Source organism: Nymphaea colorata, chromosome 10 (genome assembly GCF_008831285.2).
Source record: "Nymphaea colorata isolate Beijing-Zhang1983 chromosome 10, ASM883128v2, whole genome shotgun sequence".
Classification (NCBI taxonomy): Eukaryota; Viridiplantae; Streptophyta; class Magnoliopsida; order Nymphaeales; family Nymphaeaceae; genus Nymphaea; species Nymphaea colorata.
In genome coordinates, this window is record NC_045147.1 from 10,042,983 (window position 1) to 10,061,539 (window position 18,557).

Here is an 18,557-nt window from a genome sequence, read left to right on the forward strand (position 1 = left end):
ATATGCTTGGTCCTCTCATGAAATACAGGATTTGCGGATATGTGAAGTGCTGCCAAATTGACACAATATAATTCCATTGGTTGTTGATGTTTGATTCCAAGATCTCTTAATAAATATTTTATCCAAATCATCTCGCATGTCATTAAGGCCATTGATCTGTACTCAGCCTCTGCTGTTGACCTAGAGACAGTGGTTTGCTTCTTCACTTTCCATGATATTGAATTTTCTCCAATAAAGACGCAAAAACCTGAAGTGGATCTTCGTGTCATTGGGCATGCAGCCCAATCTGAGTCACAATAAGCTTTGACACAAATTTTACTAGATGAAGATAAAAATATACCAAAGCTTGGTGTGGATTTGATGTATCGAAGGATTCTGAAAACTGCGTCCAGATGCGTGTTCCTGGGTTGCGACATGAACTGACTTAGTAATTGGACACTGTGCAAGATGTCAGGCCGTGTGATGGTGAGATAAATGAGCCGTCCAATCAATTTTCTATAAAATGTTGGGTCTTTCAATGGCTGGCCTGCTTCATCATCAAGTTTCAAATGTTGCTCCATCGGAGTTTCGCCAGGTTTAGCACCACTATATCCAGCCTCGCTTAGAATATCCATGATGTATTTCCTTTGAGATAAGAGTATGCCTTGTTTGGAACGGGCGACTTCAATACCCAAAAAATATTTTAATGCGCCCAAATCTTTCAGCCGAAATTTGTTGTTGATGACAGACTTCAAATTTGTAATTTGCTCTTGATTGTCTCCTGCAATTATTATGTCATCCACATAGACGATGATAAAGGTATTGCTATGGGCAGTTATATTGGAGAATAATGAGTAGTCTGCCTTTGACTGAGTGAAACCTAGTTGTATTAAGGTTTCAGTAAGTTTGAAGAACCAATTGCGAGAAGATTGCTTGAGCCCATATAATGATTTTTTTAGCCGACATACCTTGTGCTCCCCCTGTCGGGTAAAACCAGGAGGGAGAGTCATGTAAACTTCCTCAGAAAGGTCACCATGTAAGAATGCATTGTTGACGTCAACTTGTAATAGACTCCACCCTTTTATTGCGGCAATAGACAAGAGAAAACGAATGGTAGTGATTTTAGCAACAGGTGAGAAGGTCTCTGTGTAGTCGATGCCCTCAGTTTGGGTATAACATTTGGCGACGAGTCGAGCCTTATGTCGTTCAATGGTGCCATCAGCATGGTATTTAAGTTTATACACCCATTTGCATCCAATGGGGTGCTTGTTGGGACACACCAAAAAACTCGAAGATGTTCATACTTGGGTTTCTTTCTATAAAGAATTTCGTAAGGGGTTTTGTCATGTAAAGGTTGTGTGGGCAACCGGTTTAGCAAGTAAGCAGCGGATAAGATACAATCGCCCCAAAACTTGATAGGAAGGCCAGCTTGAAAACGAAGGGCACGAGCGATATTTAAGAAATCTTTGTGCTTCCGTTCTACCACTCCATTTTGTTGTGGGGTGGCAACGCAAGAGTGTTGGCGCTCTATGCCCTTATTATGCAACAAGGTCTCCATGTGGGAGGAAAAGAACTCAGTCCCATTATCACTACGAATTTTTTTAATGGTTGTAGAAAATTGATTTTCTACGAGGTTAAAAAATTTTTCAATGTAAAAATATGTTTCTGATTTGTGGCGCATAAGAAAAACCCAAGTGCAACGGGAAAAATCGTCCATAATAGTAAGAAAATAATGGGCACCCGATAGTGAAGGTGTTTGATAGCCTCCCCATATGTCACAATGAATCAACTGAAATATGCTAGAAGTAGAGATAAAACTATTCAGAAATGGCAAACGTGATTGTTTGGCAAGATAACATGTAGAACAATGTTCATGTTTGGGAGCAGAATTAGAAAAATTGAAAATAGCCTTCAAACGAGGAAAAGAGGGATGACCAAGTCGAAGATGCCAGAGATTTTGCTGGTCCGATGAAACAGCAGCAGCACGTGGTCCTTCACCCTTAAGAACGTATAGTCCATTTGCCATCCTACCCTTCCCAATCATCTTCATCGAGCGTCGGTCCTGAATAATGCAAGAATCATTGTCAAATACAACTTGACATTGATTTTCATTGACAAGTTTAGGTACTGATATAAGATTAAAAGCAAAAGAGGGAACACAAAGAACATTATGCAAAGTAATGGAGGGGTTTAAGTGAAGCTGACCGACATGTGTGACGGGAGTAGAAGAACCATTAGGGAGCTTGACCGGATTTGATTTAACTAGCGATGGATGAATAAGACTGGATAATGAATTGGTGATATGGTGTGTTGCACCGGAATCGATTATCCAAGTTGGGAAAGGAGTTTGACAAAAAAGTGAGAGGGTAGTACCTGCGAGATTGGCTTTGGGAGTCTTGGAACTCATGAACTCTAGAAACTGTTGGAAGAGATCTGAGTTGGGAGAAACTTGTTGTTCTGGTTTGGTAGGGTTGCCGAGAGATGCAATATCACTTGTGGACGAGTTTGCTTGTGGCTGCTGTCGTTGAGCACCAAAGTTTTTCTTCTTAGGAAAGCCATGTAGATGATAACATCGAGCTTTGGTGTGGCCTAATCGACCACAATGATCACATTGGGGTCGAGGGCGTCCCATGGATCTAACGACATTATCATGACTTGTATCTTGACGTTTTATGGCAGGTGCCGCAGAAATAGCGTCAGGCTGAAGTGGATTATGAAGCTCTCGTTGTCTTTCTTCTTGAACCAATAAAGCATAAGCCTTGGAGGTGTCAGGCATTGGTTCCATAAGAAGTATCTGGCTACGAATGGGACCATAACTTTCATTCAAACCCATCAAAAACTGAATTAGTCTATCATGTTCTTGTATCTCAGTCAACTTCTTTATTGCTCCACAATCACATACCGGAGGACTAACATATGCATCATATTCATCCCATAAACCTTTGATGCGTGTATAATAAATGCTTATAGGAGACTGACCTTGTTTGCAATTGATGATTTGCTGCTGAATTTGATACAAGCGAGGAGCATTAGACTGTGTGAATCTGATTTGTAGCTCTTTCCAAACAAAGGCAGCTTCTTTGGCATATACGACCGTTGGCATCAAAGACTTATGAATGGCATTGAGCAGCCAGGAAAGGACCATATTATTGCATCTTTCCCAAGATATAACAAGAGATGCCGGGGATGTGGGTTTTGGTATGGAACCGTTGACGAAACCCATCTTGTTTTTTGCCAAGAGAGCCATGGTCATGGCACGCCTCCATGTTTCATAGTTGTCGCCAGTGAGAGGCTGAGAGACAAGGCAAGCACCGGGATTGTCAGAGTGATGGAGGTAAAACGGATTGTCATCTTGGGCAGTTGTTTCTGATCTTGAAGGGGACCCAATAACTCATTGGGTTTCTGCCATGATGATGAAACCAGTGCAAGCAACAAGCTTAATTGTTGGTTGAGAACAACAATGAAGCAAAACAGGGGACGCAATAGAGAACCCTGAAAATGCAGCAAAGAGGGGCAGCCGAAAAAGACCAAATTCGACTGGCACTAGCAAGGATTCCGCCCGAGCATCATTTTGTTGGAAACGTGGTGCTTGGAGGATGTTGGTCGTCCAAAAAGCTTAGTGAAGAACTTCCGGTGGAGGCAACGCCAAGGATTTAGAAAAAGCGAGAGACTGTAGCAGGGGCTCGTTGCAGACAAGGCGGTGCTTCAAAGGTTGATTGTGCTCCACCCATAGCTTAAAAGAAAATGAGATTTCACAGATTTGTTCCTCAGATGCAGACGATTGTTTTGACTCCTTGCTCGCCGGTTAAGATGGCCGGAGTTGAGAACGCTAGCCGATCCCTTTTCCGTTAGCAACCAGTCTTCCTCTGTTCAGCAATACCACTCCGACTGATTACAGTCGGGTTACTTCCCAATCTGTCAACAGCGACAGATTCAACGGGAACGACAAAACTCTAGAGCAGCTGGCTCTAATACCATATTAAATGGTAGAAACAAGAAAGGAGTGAAGAGGAAGAAGAGAGGGAGAAAGTGAAGACGAATGAATTCTCCATTCCAAAAACTATATTGAAGCCTTACCAATCGTAAGGTATTTATACAACATTCAGTGCTCATCTTCCCTATTTACTCGAATATACAACAAGATGATAAGGTAGGAAATCACCAACGGGATAAGGCAAGATCACGTCTCAATCTGGCTCAATCCTTTCCTGAAATCACGACGTTGCTGATTTCTGATCTTCTTCCTGAAATCACGATGCTGATTTGTGTAACGTCTAACACATTTTTCTAATTTAATTGTAGGATTTTTTTCTTTTCTACAAAATTGATGAATTTCTCCCAAGATTTTTAACTTTGCCGAAAACTACCCAATAAAAACCTCGTTATTTAAAACCCGTCAATGGACTTTGTATTATGATTTGAGGAAGGTGAAATGGATTGGATCTGAGATTCTGAAGGCTGTGTTGGTGGGTATGCCAGAATTAAGTGCACCTATGGTAGGAACCGGATATTCGTGGAGTTTAGCTGGATTGAGCATACGGGGATTTGACAAATCAAATACACCTTCGTGCACATTAATAAACCTAATGTTGTGGGCAGGAGCTGAGCCAGAAATTTGTTTTTATGAGACACTAAATATATAATTAACAAATTTTTAATTGGCCATAAGTAATAGGTTAGTGACCCCCGTCTCATGGGGCCGCCTGATGCACCCATGTCTACTCAAATTCCAACACTTAATTAAGGTTTAAAAGAGTGAGCTCGTGTGCCCCGGAGATCCACGTATTTCTGCCTCTCTGGTTGCATGCATGATAACAACGGCGCCAAAGACATCATCGACTCTAGTAGCATGGGAGCTTGCCATATAGGAGTAGGCGCTAATGGAAAGGTTTTCTAGCAAAGGTTTTGTTGGTAGTTAACTTGTGATATTGGCAGAAGCTAAGACCTATAGAGGCCTCTGTTTGGACAGCCCATATTATCAGCAACATTAAAAAAAAAAAATGATCTCATTCGAAAAGTTTAGAACCATTATCTGATTAAATGTTCAAACTTCTGCATTTCTTATGTATAAAATTTTTATGACTCCAGTCTCAACATAAGCGCTAAGCAAGTTTAATATCCTGAAAGCCTTTTCTCAATGTACAGCAATTAAACAACCGCAAAATTTTGATGCTGTTTCAGATTGTTTATATCACGTTGAATTTGATAAAGATGGATCTGCGATTTAGATCGAAGAACGACTATGAAATGTGCCCACAATGGAAGCAAGATACTTCTGAGTTTGAAACCCATGAAAAGATCATGAGATTGCAATCTATGCAAACATCCAGACCGGTGGTTTTGGTGGAATTATATTATTTTTGGCGTTCCACGAAAATTTATCGGGTATCAAGTAGATCGATATAGCCGAATTATCTGTTAAAAAGGTGAAAAAAGATATGGATTAATTAGTTTCAATATTCTTGCGCGAACTCTATTCTGTTATTATGTATCCTTAGTTGTTTGTATAGAAGAATTATTATGGACCATGGTTGAACAATTTGGTGTGAGATAGAAGAAGAGAACAAGGTTTCAACTTTTCAAGGCCTAACCCTACTCTGATATGATTAGGGGTGAACACGAGCAGAGTCTAGCCCGAGTTTGGTCGGCTCGAACTCGGCTCACCTTCAATATTGCACAACTCGAGATCGGCTCAAGCTCGAATCTAATTACATAATGTTAACTCGAGCTCGGCTCAATCAAGCGTGTCAGAGCTCGAACTCGAGCTCGTTTAACTCGTTTAAAGCCTGTCGTTTACTGGTGTGTTGCAGTATGGCTGTGGCAAACGATGGCAGTGAGGGTGCTGCAGCTATGGAAGAGATGATAGCAGAGGATCTGCAGAAAAAAAGGCAACATATGAGATATTTGGATTTTAAGTTTTGGGATTTCAAAGAACCCTATTTGGATTTTAAGTTTTGGGTTTTCAAAGAACCTTAGCTTATGTTCACGGTTTCAGATGAGGGTTTGATAAACCTGAAAGCCCTCGCTCCAGCACCAGCCTTTGCTGTCTGAAAGTCCTTGTTGAGTGAGGGTTTCAGATTGATCTGAAACCCCCTCGCTCCAGCACCACCCTTGCTGCGAGCGAAGGTGTTTTGAAAAAAGAAACCCTTGCTCCAGCTAGAGGGCTTCAGATTCTGAAGCTCCAACGAACAGAGGGTTTGTGTTTTGAAAGTTGAAACCCACGCATGTTAGAGCAAGGGATTTAAGAAACACGACCCGCAACTTAGAGCTAGAGAGAGGGAGAGAAAGAGAGAGGCATACCTTGACACGCTTTGCAGAGAAGGGGCAATGGTGGTGTCGGACATTTGTATGAAGCATTGAAGACCCTTTTCACTATGATGAATGAAAACCCAAGGGAAGAGTGAAAATGAAAACGATAAATACCTGTTTTTCTTATTGTTTTACTTTGCAAAGGCGCATATTCATATGAGAGTGCGCACCATATCATACATGATTGGATGATAAATACAAAAATGATAGTCATACATTTCGTTACAAAAGGATGTTTTCCATCACAACTTGTTCTGAGAACATGTGAAAGAATAATTTTTCAGAGCTTGTTTTCGAACTCAAGTCTGATTTATCAATTGATAAAAAAACAAGGCTAATTGGTTCCTGATTTGTAAATAATGGGCCAGATGACATGTTAAATTGGACATTTCCTTCTATAGTATATTACTGCTATATATTTCACCGGTATAAAAAATCACCGGTATAGGCATGTTTTTTTTGTAGTGACATATGCCAGGACAGATCAAAAGGACCATATATATGCGTACAATCTGCATCTCAACCCATGCAAACTCAAAGAGAAATCATAGGATCTAGACAAAGAGGAGTTTCGAATTGATGAGTGCTTTGAGGTTGCAAATTAAAATATTGCTTGCTCACTTTAAACTTTTTTTTTTCTGATGGCCAAGTTGGGGTAGGGGGTGTCACTATATCTAATTTGAATAAGATATCCAAAAGAACTATTTCCAAAAATTCAGATATGGGAAAAGAAAAATATTTGATTGAGAAATTAGATCAGATTTATATTCAAATATACATAAATATCTGATCAGATCTCGATAGGATTTAATTTTAAATTAATATCTTGTATCCAACACCATTACATTTTAAAAATTGGCCAGATTGGTTCAAAATCTGAATTCAGATTCAGATGTGACTGTAAAAATTGGATTAGGAATGTAAATTTGGATCTTAGATTTGGATTCAGACATGACATTTTTTGTTCGTATTTGAATCCGAATACGTGACCACTCAAATTTTTAAAAATTCAAAAATTTGTATGTAAATTTTAAAAAATCTAGTTCAACCTATTTAACAAATTTGGAAAATTTTATTTCAGCCCATTGTTAAAATTTTGAAACTATAGTTTGGCCTTTGGAATGAAAATTTTATGGCTATGCCCCGTATGCAAGCATAGTATGTTGAATCCTTAAGTCCATTCCCGGACCTAGCTATCCAAGTGGGGCAATCTCATGTTGCCTGCGGTCTATAGCTGATATTGTCCTAGGGCAATTCTTGTAATCAAACTTATAAGACAACAAAGAGTGTAGAATTAAGAAAGCTTCAAAAGGCATGGAAAGTAGATAGCTAGATTACTGACAAATATTGTAGCAAAAACTACATATCCAAGATATGACCACTGGCAACTTTCGCAACCTTTTCACTCAAGAAAGGCAACCAAGTGATTTGTTAGGACAATGTTGTTCGGCCATGTCTACAACAGTATCTTTTGTGGTGTCTGCGTTCCTCTCTCTCTCTCTTTGTGTGTGTGTGTGTAGAGAGAGAGAGAGAGAGAGAGAGAGAGAGAAATTGGTAAATACTAGACTACTTGAATAAAAGAACACTATTCAAAATTAAATATCAAAGTTTTTTTTTCTCAATCTAATCCTATAGATGTGATCATAAGAGTGATTTGATGAGAAACATGCATTAAGTTTGTCATGTTTTTTACTTTAATAATGGGTTTTCAATAATAGGAAAATGAACGGCTCATTTTGGTATATATAACATCAAAATTTTGGTAGTAGAACAATCGAACTGTATACAAAAATAACTTGATTTAAACATCATTTATGTTAAACATGTGTTTATAAACACATTAAGACGCTGTCCCCAGAGTTGGCCATATGGTCTTTCCTTTTTTATCGTAACGCGCTGTAAGGAACTGATGGAAAAGAAATGAAAAGAAAGGGAAGGAAATGGAAAGAGGAGAGCAAGGAGATGAAAATAATAAGAACGAAAGCGATTAATGTAAAATCTTGTTTGGATAGAAAGTAACGGAAGAAAATGAGTTATAAAAAAACTTATCTTATATGTAGCTTAACTTTGTTTAATTTATTTTTTTATTGTTTTTAAATGACTTTTAAATGTTTTATCACCATAAGTATAACTTTTTAGGCCATCCCATATAAGTACTAAAATATAATTACTATATAAAATATTTTACCATATAAATTTTTATTTTTAAATATATAATTGTAAAAAGTTTCAACAAAACATGCTATTGGTAGTCGGTCCAATGTTAAAAGTTGATGCATATGTGTGTCCGTACAAAAAAGAGTAAAATTTACAACAATATTAATGTTGTTTGCGAAAACGAAAAAAATAAAGAAGAAAAAATAGAAAATAATTGTGTGTATATATATATATATATATATATATATATATATATATATATATATATATATATATATATATATATATATATAGAGAGAGAGAGAGAGAGAGAGAGAGAGAGAACCATTTTATCTTTTCCCTCCCAATTGGAAAGCATTGCAAATACATTAACTTTTCACCTTTATTTTCCCTCCTTTTTAAGTGGTTATCCAAACACAAGAAAGTCTATCCTTTCTATTCTTTTCCCTCTCGTTCCCTCCAAACAAGGTGTAAGCATGTTTTAAAAAATTTAACTGCACAAACCTACTAAAAAAAATACTTAAGAGTGGCAAAAAAATTGTACCAAAATTTTAAGACTAAATCAGATTATATGAAGTGAAGAAACCAAAGTGTTAATTAAGGCTCTTCTTAAATCTGAGTTTTTCTTTTACTCGTATAAATTTGAGACCCGTTCTTAATGCCTAAACAGCCTCTTTATTAATCCTAATCCTAGATAAACATGGAAGGCAGAATAGAGTGGGTTAAAGAGAAACCGGATACCAAAATATAAAATGTCAAATCAATTGAGAAGAAGGAGATACTTTCAAGAGGTTGAAACTAACTCATTTTCCTTTTACCTTAGAGTTCTAAGCTGCTTTTGAACTTAGTCTAGCCGATTGCTAAAATAAAAAAAAATTAAAATGCATTAAAGTCACGCAAAATGTCGGCTTTCCCAAGAAGCTTTACATGTTTGCAAGCAAACATGATTCCAATGACCGAAAAACCTTTATTGATGCTTTACTGCTAAATTTGGCTTGGCTTGACTGCCTTTACACGTGTATATTGTTGAAGTTTCACGCTTTTGTACATACAGAATATGACTACTTGAAGCATGAGCATATGCCAGATTGAACATAGCATGTTGAATGCATAATTGAACCATTAATATGACTTAAGATCAACAAGTGGGGACTTTGAATTTCATATATGTTTATGCAGCACGTACTTTACCATTATCCATTTCATGCACAAGTTAGCCGTTAAAGGCCTCCATTATTGAGCTATACATATAATTATTTGACACCTGGAATATATTATCGACCATTTGTTCTCGAAGGGACTCTTATCAGTTTATATATATATATATATATATATATATATATATATATATATATATATATTAAATGGCAGCTATCTAATTGATGCTGTTTAATCCAACATTATGAACAATAAAGTGAAAAATAAGGAGAAAAAGGTAATGAGTATTTTTGTCATTTACATCTTTTTTTTATTGTTTTTTTCTTAATCATCCGTCAGCTTTAAATGTCATTATGTTGGATCAAATGGTCCTGATCAAATGGATAGGTGATTTTGAAAAGCTAGTGCCTTATATTTAATATATATATATATATATATATATATATATATATATATATATATATATATATATATATATAAAGTTTGGTGACCGAGCCATATGAAAACTTGCCTACACCAGTCTCTTAAAAAAAATTTATTTTTAAATTACCATATTTAAACATTTATCTTTTATATATATATATATATATATATATATTACATACAACCTACCATATATAAGTATTTTTAAACAAGTGCCCTTCTAATCGGACTCCACCAGTGATGTTGGGCAATATCATATGTGCAGTGAAGGTTGACCTTTCTATATCCATTTGCTTTTTAAAACTGAACCGTGCATTTATATCACATTGGGTTTTGCTTAATTAGTGAAGATCAGCTGTTTAACTCTACGATCAAGGTCTTTTTGATGAGCCAAGAATGAAATTTTTGTGTACTCCTAAAACTATATGATGCAGGACCGTCTCAATTTGGGGTTTTATTTATTATTTTGTTTTATTTGGTTCCCGTTCTAGGATTTTAGGTTTTTATTCCTTATTACTTATGGATCCAGATCCAGGGAACCGTGTGAATTCTATATAAAAATGTCAAGAGGCTCATCTGTGATTAGATTTAGAGTTTCCTCTAATCCATGATCAAACGTCGAACTTAAACGAAAGAGAATGCAGAATAACTATTAGGCATTTTCATTAACTCAAATGCTAATCACAAATTAGGCTCTAAACATCTTTATATAGCCTCCATACGGATCTCTGGATCTGGATCTAAATGTAATAATAAATAAAAACCTAAAATACTAGAACGGGAACCAAATAAAACAAAATAATAAATAAAACCTCAAATTGAGACGGTCTTTTATTTTATTCCATGCTTTGTTCCTGCGTCACGATATTTGTGTTCAGAAAACAGAAATTGTTCACTTATTGCAGGTTTTGATCAATTATTTGTTTCCTTTGGTACATATGTTCAGAAAAACAAAAAGTCACTAATGCATTTGTAGATTTTCGATCATTTGGGTGATCACACTGAGTCAAGGCAACTTGGATTGTAAATCCCAACTTGGGTACGATACGTGCAAAACTAGTACTAGCAAATTCATAACTATGAAGCCTTTTCTTCCTTTCCCCTTATTCATGAGGTTTAAGGGTTGCAACACGACTTGGGAGAACTTACAGTTTCTCCCTCAACTTCAACTTGAGAGTAGCGTCTGTCACCGTTTGCAATTTACGTCTCTGAAACAATCGATCAACAAATGTGTAGGTGGCGTATTGATGTAGAGAAAGGCCAAAGAGAAGTTAAAAAAACGCGAAACATAAATCAAATGAACTCTTATTATACTGCTACTTGATAATCGATTAACATGTCGCTGCTGCTTATCCAGGGTAAGCTTTTCTCTGCATTTCTTGTATGAAAGTGGAGTTTAAGTTTGGTAAATGTCATGTATGTATCTCGCACTCAGCTAGCACGCGCAAGATTCGTGATTGAAGTCCAATGATATTTACCCGGAAGATTATAGGTCTACGGCCAATAAAAGTAAAAAGCAGGCCAATTTTGATCATATTTGCAAAGCAGGCCCATTTTATCCTATTCACAGTTGCTAGAATGGGGTTGAATAATTAAACAGATAGATGGAACTCTCTCTCTCTCTCCACGTTTTGCTGAAGGAAGTCATCGTCTTCATCCGCACTCTGAAAGGACTTCCACAACATTCTTCCTTCCTTATTTGCTTTCTTTCCGGATTTCAGTCACACTAGTTCATTACTTGCAGTAGTCTTTCTTATGCAGATCGCTTCTATCTGGTGCTCAAAATCAGTGAGCTCAGAACTTTACATGCAAAAATAACCCCTTCACTCGATAGTACATGCCATTTTTACAAGACAAATACGTAACCAGAAATTAGAAAGATAAAAGGATTAACAAGGGGCAAAAAAACAACCCAGCACCTTCAAACGGAAACAAAGAGTATCCTCTAAATTTAAAACAAAAAGAAAAAAAAAAATCAGCTTTGTCAATTTCTCTACACCCCCACCTTGATCTACACAGACGCATACATGGCTTAATAACAATCATACTTCTCGGTTCTCCTCCTGATGCGGCTCTCCCTCCTCTTCTCTCCCTTCCTCTTCTTCTTCCTCTTCTTCAATCCCCTTCTTTTCCTGTATATACCAACGATACGATGACTGGTCGCCGTCCTCTCTCCATCCCCATATCTTCCTTTCCTCTCTGGCATCGATGTCTGGCTGATTTTTCTTGGGTGTAACAGTCGCAGAGGCTCTCTTCAAACCCAAGATCCGCTTCCATCTTCTGCTTCCCTTCGGTGGTCTGGGCGATGGCTCTTCATCAACAACACACAGCTCATCTTTGAGAGTCGACATCTTCTTGCCAGGGGCAGAAGAAGGAGAGATCCTGCTTCCCTCATCCTTGAAGGGAAGCATCCTCCCCTGGAAGAAAAGCTGGTCTGCCGTCAACATGGTGTTGTTGCTGACGGAGAACTCAAAGTCTGCGTCCTCCGGCGAGGCAGAGGCCCCCACGGCGCGCTTGGTGATGCACCCGCCACCACCCAAGTGCTCTGCCTCCACGAAATCACTGGAGAAGGATATTCTTGGGCTCAAGGGTGCACCGAATGCCTGATGCTCTGTGTTGAACATATCCAAGCTGCACGCCATTAAAGCTCTCTATCTTTCTTTCTCTCTCTCTCTCTCTCTCTCTCTGAACTAAGCTTGTGGGGGAGCCAGGGGTGAACCCACATGTATTTATACATGCACATGAATGTTTAGTAAGGTCATGGCATGTGTAGGCATGTACTGTTTGACCATGCATAATAAAGTATTTATTCATGCCACCCCCTACATCAGCAGATAACATTAATTTGTCATTGATTTTGTCAATAGTACAGCTATGGGGGAGACGTACAGCTATGCAAATATGCAGGCTTACTCATGGGCACCTTTGTCCTTTTCATAAAGCTGCAGGCTTCCTCTGCAGAGAGTGAGTTTAGAATCTTTAGAGTTAATTAAGCTTGCCTTATGTAAACAGATCATGGAAATGTGGAGTCACTGTCATTCTACAGTGTTTGAACTGTTGATATTCATGGGATATTGAACTGTTGATATTCATGGATATCCCTCTGCAAATGAGAGATGACATAAGAGATCAAATCGTATGGCCTGTTCTGGTGATGTTGAGTCTGTGAACGAGATAGTTTTACCTTGAAAAGACAGAAACTACCCTCCATTATTAATTGATTTTCCCGGCCTTCTTCATAATTCATTTGGTACGATCGAACTCTTTCACCATCTACCACAAATTTTTGGTCTTTTCACTCTTTCCAACCCCAGAGACTACTCTGGTGCTTCAGGGTCTACTCTTATAATTGGGAAAAGAAAAGGCAGCCAAGCTCCATCCAATCTCTTTACTTTTTAATGGGAACAACAGAAGTAAATTAATTAAAACAAGTAGCTATCAGACTTTCCTTTCGTATACCAAATTTTACGGGAATCATTGATTACAAAGATATGAGATGATGTAAATTAAATTGTAAATGTTGGGAATCAAACTTTTAAGAGTCCGAAATGTCCTTCTAAAGAGGGGGGAGTGAGGGGGAAAGGGAGAGAAAGAGGCAAAGAAACAAGTTTTGTTAAATGAAAACGCATGCCATTAAAGGGTGTTTTGGACTTTTTAAGTTTTTTTAGACTGTTTATAAATGGATAAAAAATCAATTTGGCTTTTATTTTTGCAACTTAATTTCTATTATCTGATTTTTTTTCTAGCCAAGATTCTCATAAAAGTCTTTGCCATATGAATGAGAAATTGGTAGATGCTAGATACATACCAAACTATCTTGGCCTTTAGAGTAAAACAAGAGAAAAAGATGACGAGACATTTTCATGAGTTTTTTTTTTTTGTGTTTGTTTTTATCAAAACTGCCAACTAGTAAATTGTTTCCGATCCATTTAACATCTAAATGTTTAGCATCTACCAGTTTTTTTTCTATACTGAACTTAAGCCATTAAACGCAATTAATCTACTGTGCAATCCACTGCTCATGCTACCACATGGATTAAAATAAGATTAATATGCTTGGAAGAGCCAAAGCAAGTGGAACATGGAGTACTTTAAAAGCAACAGAGAAAAGGTTTCTCAATCTAGAGACTCGTCCTTCTTTATGAGAAAATCAAAGGCACATAGACAGACACACACAGACAGATGTATGTGTGTGTGTGTGCGAGAGAGAGAGAGAGAGAGAGAGAGAGAGAGAGAGAGGATAACAGTGGTTGGGAGTGAGTGAGAATGTGCAGACAGTGGTCTCGCAAGGGAGAAACAGGCTAGCGAAGCAGAGACGGCAGGTCGCCCAAAGTGTGATGTCATTCCTTCTGTTTTGCTGGCAGGAAGAGCAATTGGGATGATAATAATAATGGAGAAGAGGGAGCAAGCTGCCAAAGAGGCTTTCATTGCGGGCAAAAGGGAGAGCAGCGGTGGAGGGGTTTGACCGGCCTTGACCGCCTTTCTAAAATTTTGGTTCGGCTGGGCGTGAGCTGGACGGTACAGGTGCACCCCACGTGACCACCTCCCCACCTCCGTTTTATTATCCCTAATTTTGGCCCGACCATGTGCCCACATGAGTCCCTTTATGCCCTCCATGCACTCACTTCATAGCCCCTCTTGTTTGATTTGGACCATTCGAGTCACACATTCTCTCTCTACCCACATCTTCTCTCTCCCTAAGTATCCTTTCATTTTTCAATGCTTCTCTCTTCGATGCCACTGGCTCTAGGTTTGCTTTGTTAGGATGCTTAATTGATTTCTAAATTGATTCCTTGAGGTAGAAGTGGGTTAAGACTAGAGATGTGATTTTGGTTCTTGCGTTCTTCGCTTTTTTATGGGTTGTTTGGGAATAGTAACAATATGCTACTGTTTCATGCATTTGCCCAAGAAAATAAAACATATTCATGAAATGTGTCTAATGAATCTAACCAATTTTTTGAATATATGCATGGGACACTGGACAGTAACATATATTTACTATTTCTAAAGGGTTTGTTTGGCACATGATATAATGTGTCATTACTCCATGAAGCTGCCTCAAAAGTTGAAGCAGATTTATACAACACATTTTAAGGTGTCAATGAATTTGCTCTAATTTTTTTTTGTTATATTCATGGAACAATTACATGCCATTTACCAAATGGACCTTTAGGGTTACTGGCTACATTAGCCTTTTCCATGGCCTTCACCTTTTAGAGAAGTTACTGGTTAGGTTTTTGGCATTAGCCTTATGCTGGGTGCATTAGTACTCCAATGGAAGTTGTTCCCTTGGCTAAAACCAGTACTGATTTCTCTCAGTGGTGGGTTGCAAGGCCAGGATGCAGTTGGATTTGTATTAACATGGCTCCAAGGCAAAGTTGGCAAACTTGTGTCCCAGACTCATATCGACAGATGATTGGATCACTGGGTCATCATGTTGACTCAGCCGAGTATTCAAATAGCCATAATGTAAATCACTGCAGCTGAATCGGGCAAGTCAGACTGAATCAGGTGCGAGCCGAGCCAACCTTCATTTGTAGCCGGATTTGTTGGTAATTCCCGAGTCAGCTCAGCGAATTCGCCAACACTGCTCTAAAGTGCAGCCAAAGATTGGATTTCCAACAGGTGGTACGCAAACACGCTGTCCTGTGATTTGGCGCAAAAAATTAGGCTCCTAAACTGCCAAAAACTTATTAGTGGCAATGCTTAGCTTATAAATGACTGGCACCATCTGCGATCCGATCTATCTTCAGCCTTAATTTGTCTTTATCAGTTCTCACTCTCTAGGTGTCCCAGCAGGTACTAAATTTCATGAAACTCGAACTTGAACTCAATGACACAAAAGAGGTTATCTTACGGAGCTAAATATTAGGTTCCAATACGGAAAAGCTTAGGGTGAATTTTTGGACTCAAAAAGTAAGTTCATTAATTAAGCCACCACGGACCTCAGGCTTGGTTTCCCTAAGCATGTGAATTGGTAAATGTGTAGCACCACCAAGACCATACACCTTTCATTAGTGTGTCTTCCCCATTACAGTATTCATCGACTAATCAACAATAAAAGTGTGTGGTCCCTGTAGGGTTTGTTTAGCAGTTGAAATATTTTGTGAATATTTCATGAATCTGTTCTAAAGATTGAAGCATATTCATAAAACACTATGTCACAATATTTCATAAATCTACCTCAATTTTTTGGGCAGATTTATGAAATAGTAACAAACTATTACTATTGTCAAATGCTCCAGAATGTTTTACATTCAACCCTTACTCTTAGTTTGTCCTAGAGGACCAAGAAAAGACAGGGATGTAAATTAACGAATCATGTCTAACCGTTTCTAGGTCTTGTCATTTCAATTCTGGAACTTATTAGATTCCTCTAGCTGTGCCAGATCGAACCAATCTGTGACCTAGCTTGGGGAAATTAGCTCACATGTGATTAGGGTTTAAAGCTACAACCTAACCAATTTCAGAAAGATCTTGTGGTTCTTCTAGGAGGTGAGTAAGACTCCTGGCAGACCAGCTTAATTTTGATTAGTTAACTTTATAAGAAGCAGATCTTAGGGTTAAGGTTTGGGTGAGGGTTAGGGTTAGGGTTAGGGTTAGGGTAGGGTTAAGGTTTAGGATCGGGCTGAATGTTGGACTCTTCAAATCTCACTCACATGGCATGAAATGAAGTTGGTGACTCACAAGGCTATTGTGTGGCTTTGGGATTGAGTTCCGGAAGGGGCCCAATGAGCTTGTGCCATGTTCTTATGTTAAAATTTTTCCATCTTTACACATGGCAAGATCTGAATATACTCTATTTAATTTGATTAAATATAAGTTAAAACTTAGGCGTGTGTCGGTCATTTGAGAGGTGGAACCAGTTGAAAATGTGGGTCCGGCTCAATTTAAAATTCTCCGCTCATTTGTGTTTATTTTTTGCACACATTTGGGATCATATTGTATGAAAGGATATTGATGTGAATGCACACATTTGGGATCATATTGTCTGAAAAGATACCTTGAAGAGGTTGAAGTACCTCCTTCATTTCCCTTGCTTCTGGGATCTAAGTGCTTCTGGATGTGAGTGAACTTAAAGTTACTCCATTCAACTTGAGAGTAGTGTCTGCAACTGTTTGAATTTCAAAAGAGTAATATCCACCATAATCAAATTGATGATCGGACTTTCACGGTCTCTTTGCCCACTCCGGAATTCCATGGCGGTGGTTAGACTATCGAGATTTTTGGAAATCATGATTTTGGTTATGGGAAATTGTGATGGAATTTCCAATAGGAAGTCGTTGGTGTGAATATCCAGGTAGAAATTGAAACATTAGAAATGTGACTCTGTGGGTTTGATGAAGATCTATCCCAGAAGTTTCGGCAATTCTTGGAATTGTTGTTCAAGATGCGAATTCAGATGCTTGAACCCAAAAAAGTATGGCGTGGCCTTAATCACACCCACAATCGAAATGGAACATTGGTGCCTCGGATCAGGATCAGATCGGAACCAAAATCTGGTTCCAATTTGGATGCATCACTACTGAAAATATCGAACTGGGCAGCCCAGAAAATCCGAGATATTTGAACATCAAAAGCACCTTAGCCGTCTGATTACCTGAGATATATCTCAGATCCGAAGTGATATACGATTTCAGGATCTTAGGTCTCAAGATTTTAAATTTTTTGATTTTAACAACAGTCTGAGATCTTTTACTCACAAGGTGCACGTTTACAATCATGAACTTGTAATCCTTATGGCTTAAGTTTTTTTAAAATCTCGAGACAAACTCTTCCTTCTCTTGCTTGAGATTACAAATTTGTAGGCTAATAGAACTTTTGATTCATGAGGTGGGCCTCACCTTGTTTAATTAATGGATCTGATCCCCAGGGAGAAGACTACTTGGCTGATCGACCCAATATATAGTTGAACCAGTCTGGCCGGAACGTGACCCACCCATGACTATGAGCGTATCTCTATATTAGAAACAATCAGAATTTTTCTCTCAGATATACCTACCATGGGCCCAAAATCGGAGGTCTTTTCACATAATTTTCTTTTTAATTAACCTGAGCCAGCACATACGTTTGCACGTGCATGCTTCTGAAGACTCAAAGTGTTTGATTTAGTTCCAATGCCTGGTTCTGTAAATCTTTTAAAATGAAAAATGTCCAAGAAACAAAAAAAGAACAAACTGAGGAGCTATCCTTTTAATAATGCCAATCTTGGTATTAAAAAAATATACACAATGACTCATTGTGTGGGTCATCCGATGGAAGCCGATCAAACTGCTGTCCAGCTCTCATTACGGTCTAGCAAATGCCGCTTTCTTTTATATATGTATATATATAAAAGAAAGAGAGATGAAGCCACTTAGATGTTAAATAGTTAAAGAACAACCTCCCTCATTGAACTTTTTGGTCCGAGAAAAATAGATGAAAAATTATGGGTATTTTTGTTATTTAATATTAGTTCTTATTATTTTTCTCTCAACCACTGATCTGAAAGAAGTCAATACATGATAATTACTCCTTATTTATCTAGCATC

General features: G+C 38.1%; 1 protein-coding gene across 1 annotated transcript; it reads right to left on the bottom strand.

The window, feature by feature from the left end:
• Positions 1-11,827: 11,827 nt before the first annotated feature.
• On the bottom strand, positions 11,828-12,732 carry LOC116262763 (uncharacterized). Its single transcript, XM_031642256.2, has one exon. The coding sequence runs from the start codon at positions 12,666-12,668 to the stop codon at positions 12,069-12,071; it is 600 nt and encodes a 199-aa protein (XP_031498116.1). The 5' UTR covers positions 12,669-12,732; the 3' UTR covers positions 11,828-12,068.
• Between the last annotated feature and the right edge of the window lie 5,825 nt (positions 12,733-18,557).

What these genes read in the sequence shown, in the direction of transcription:
- LOC116262763 (XM_031642256.2), bottom strand. Translation starts at nt 12,668, where the DNA reads ATGGCGTGCAGCTTGGATATGTTCAACACAGAGCATCAGGCATTCGGT.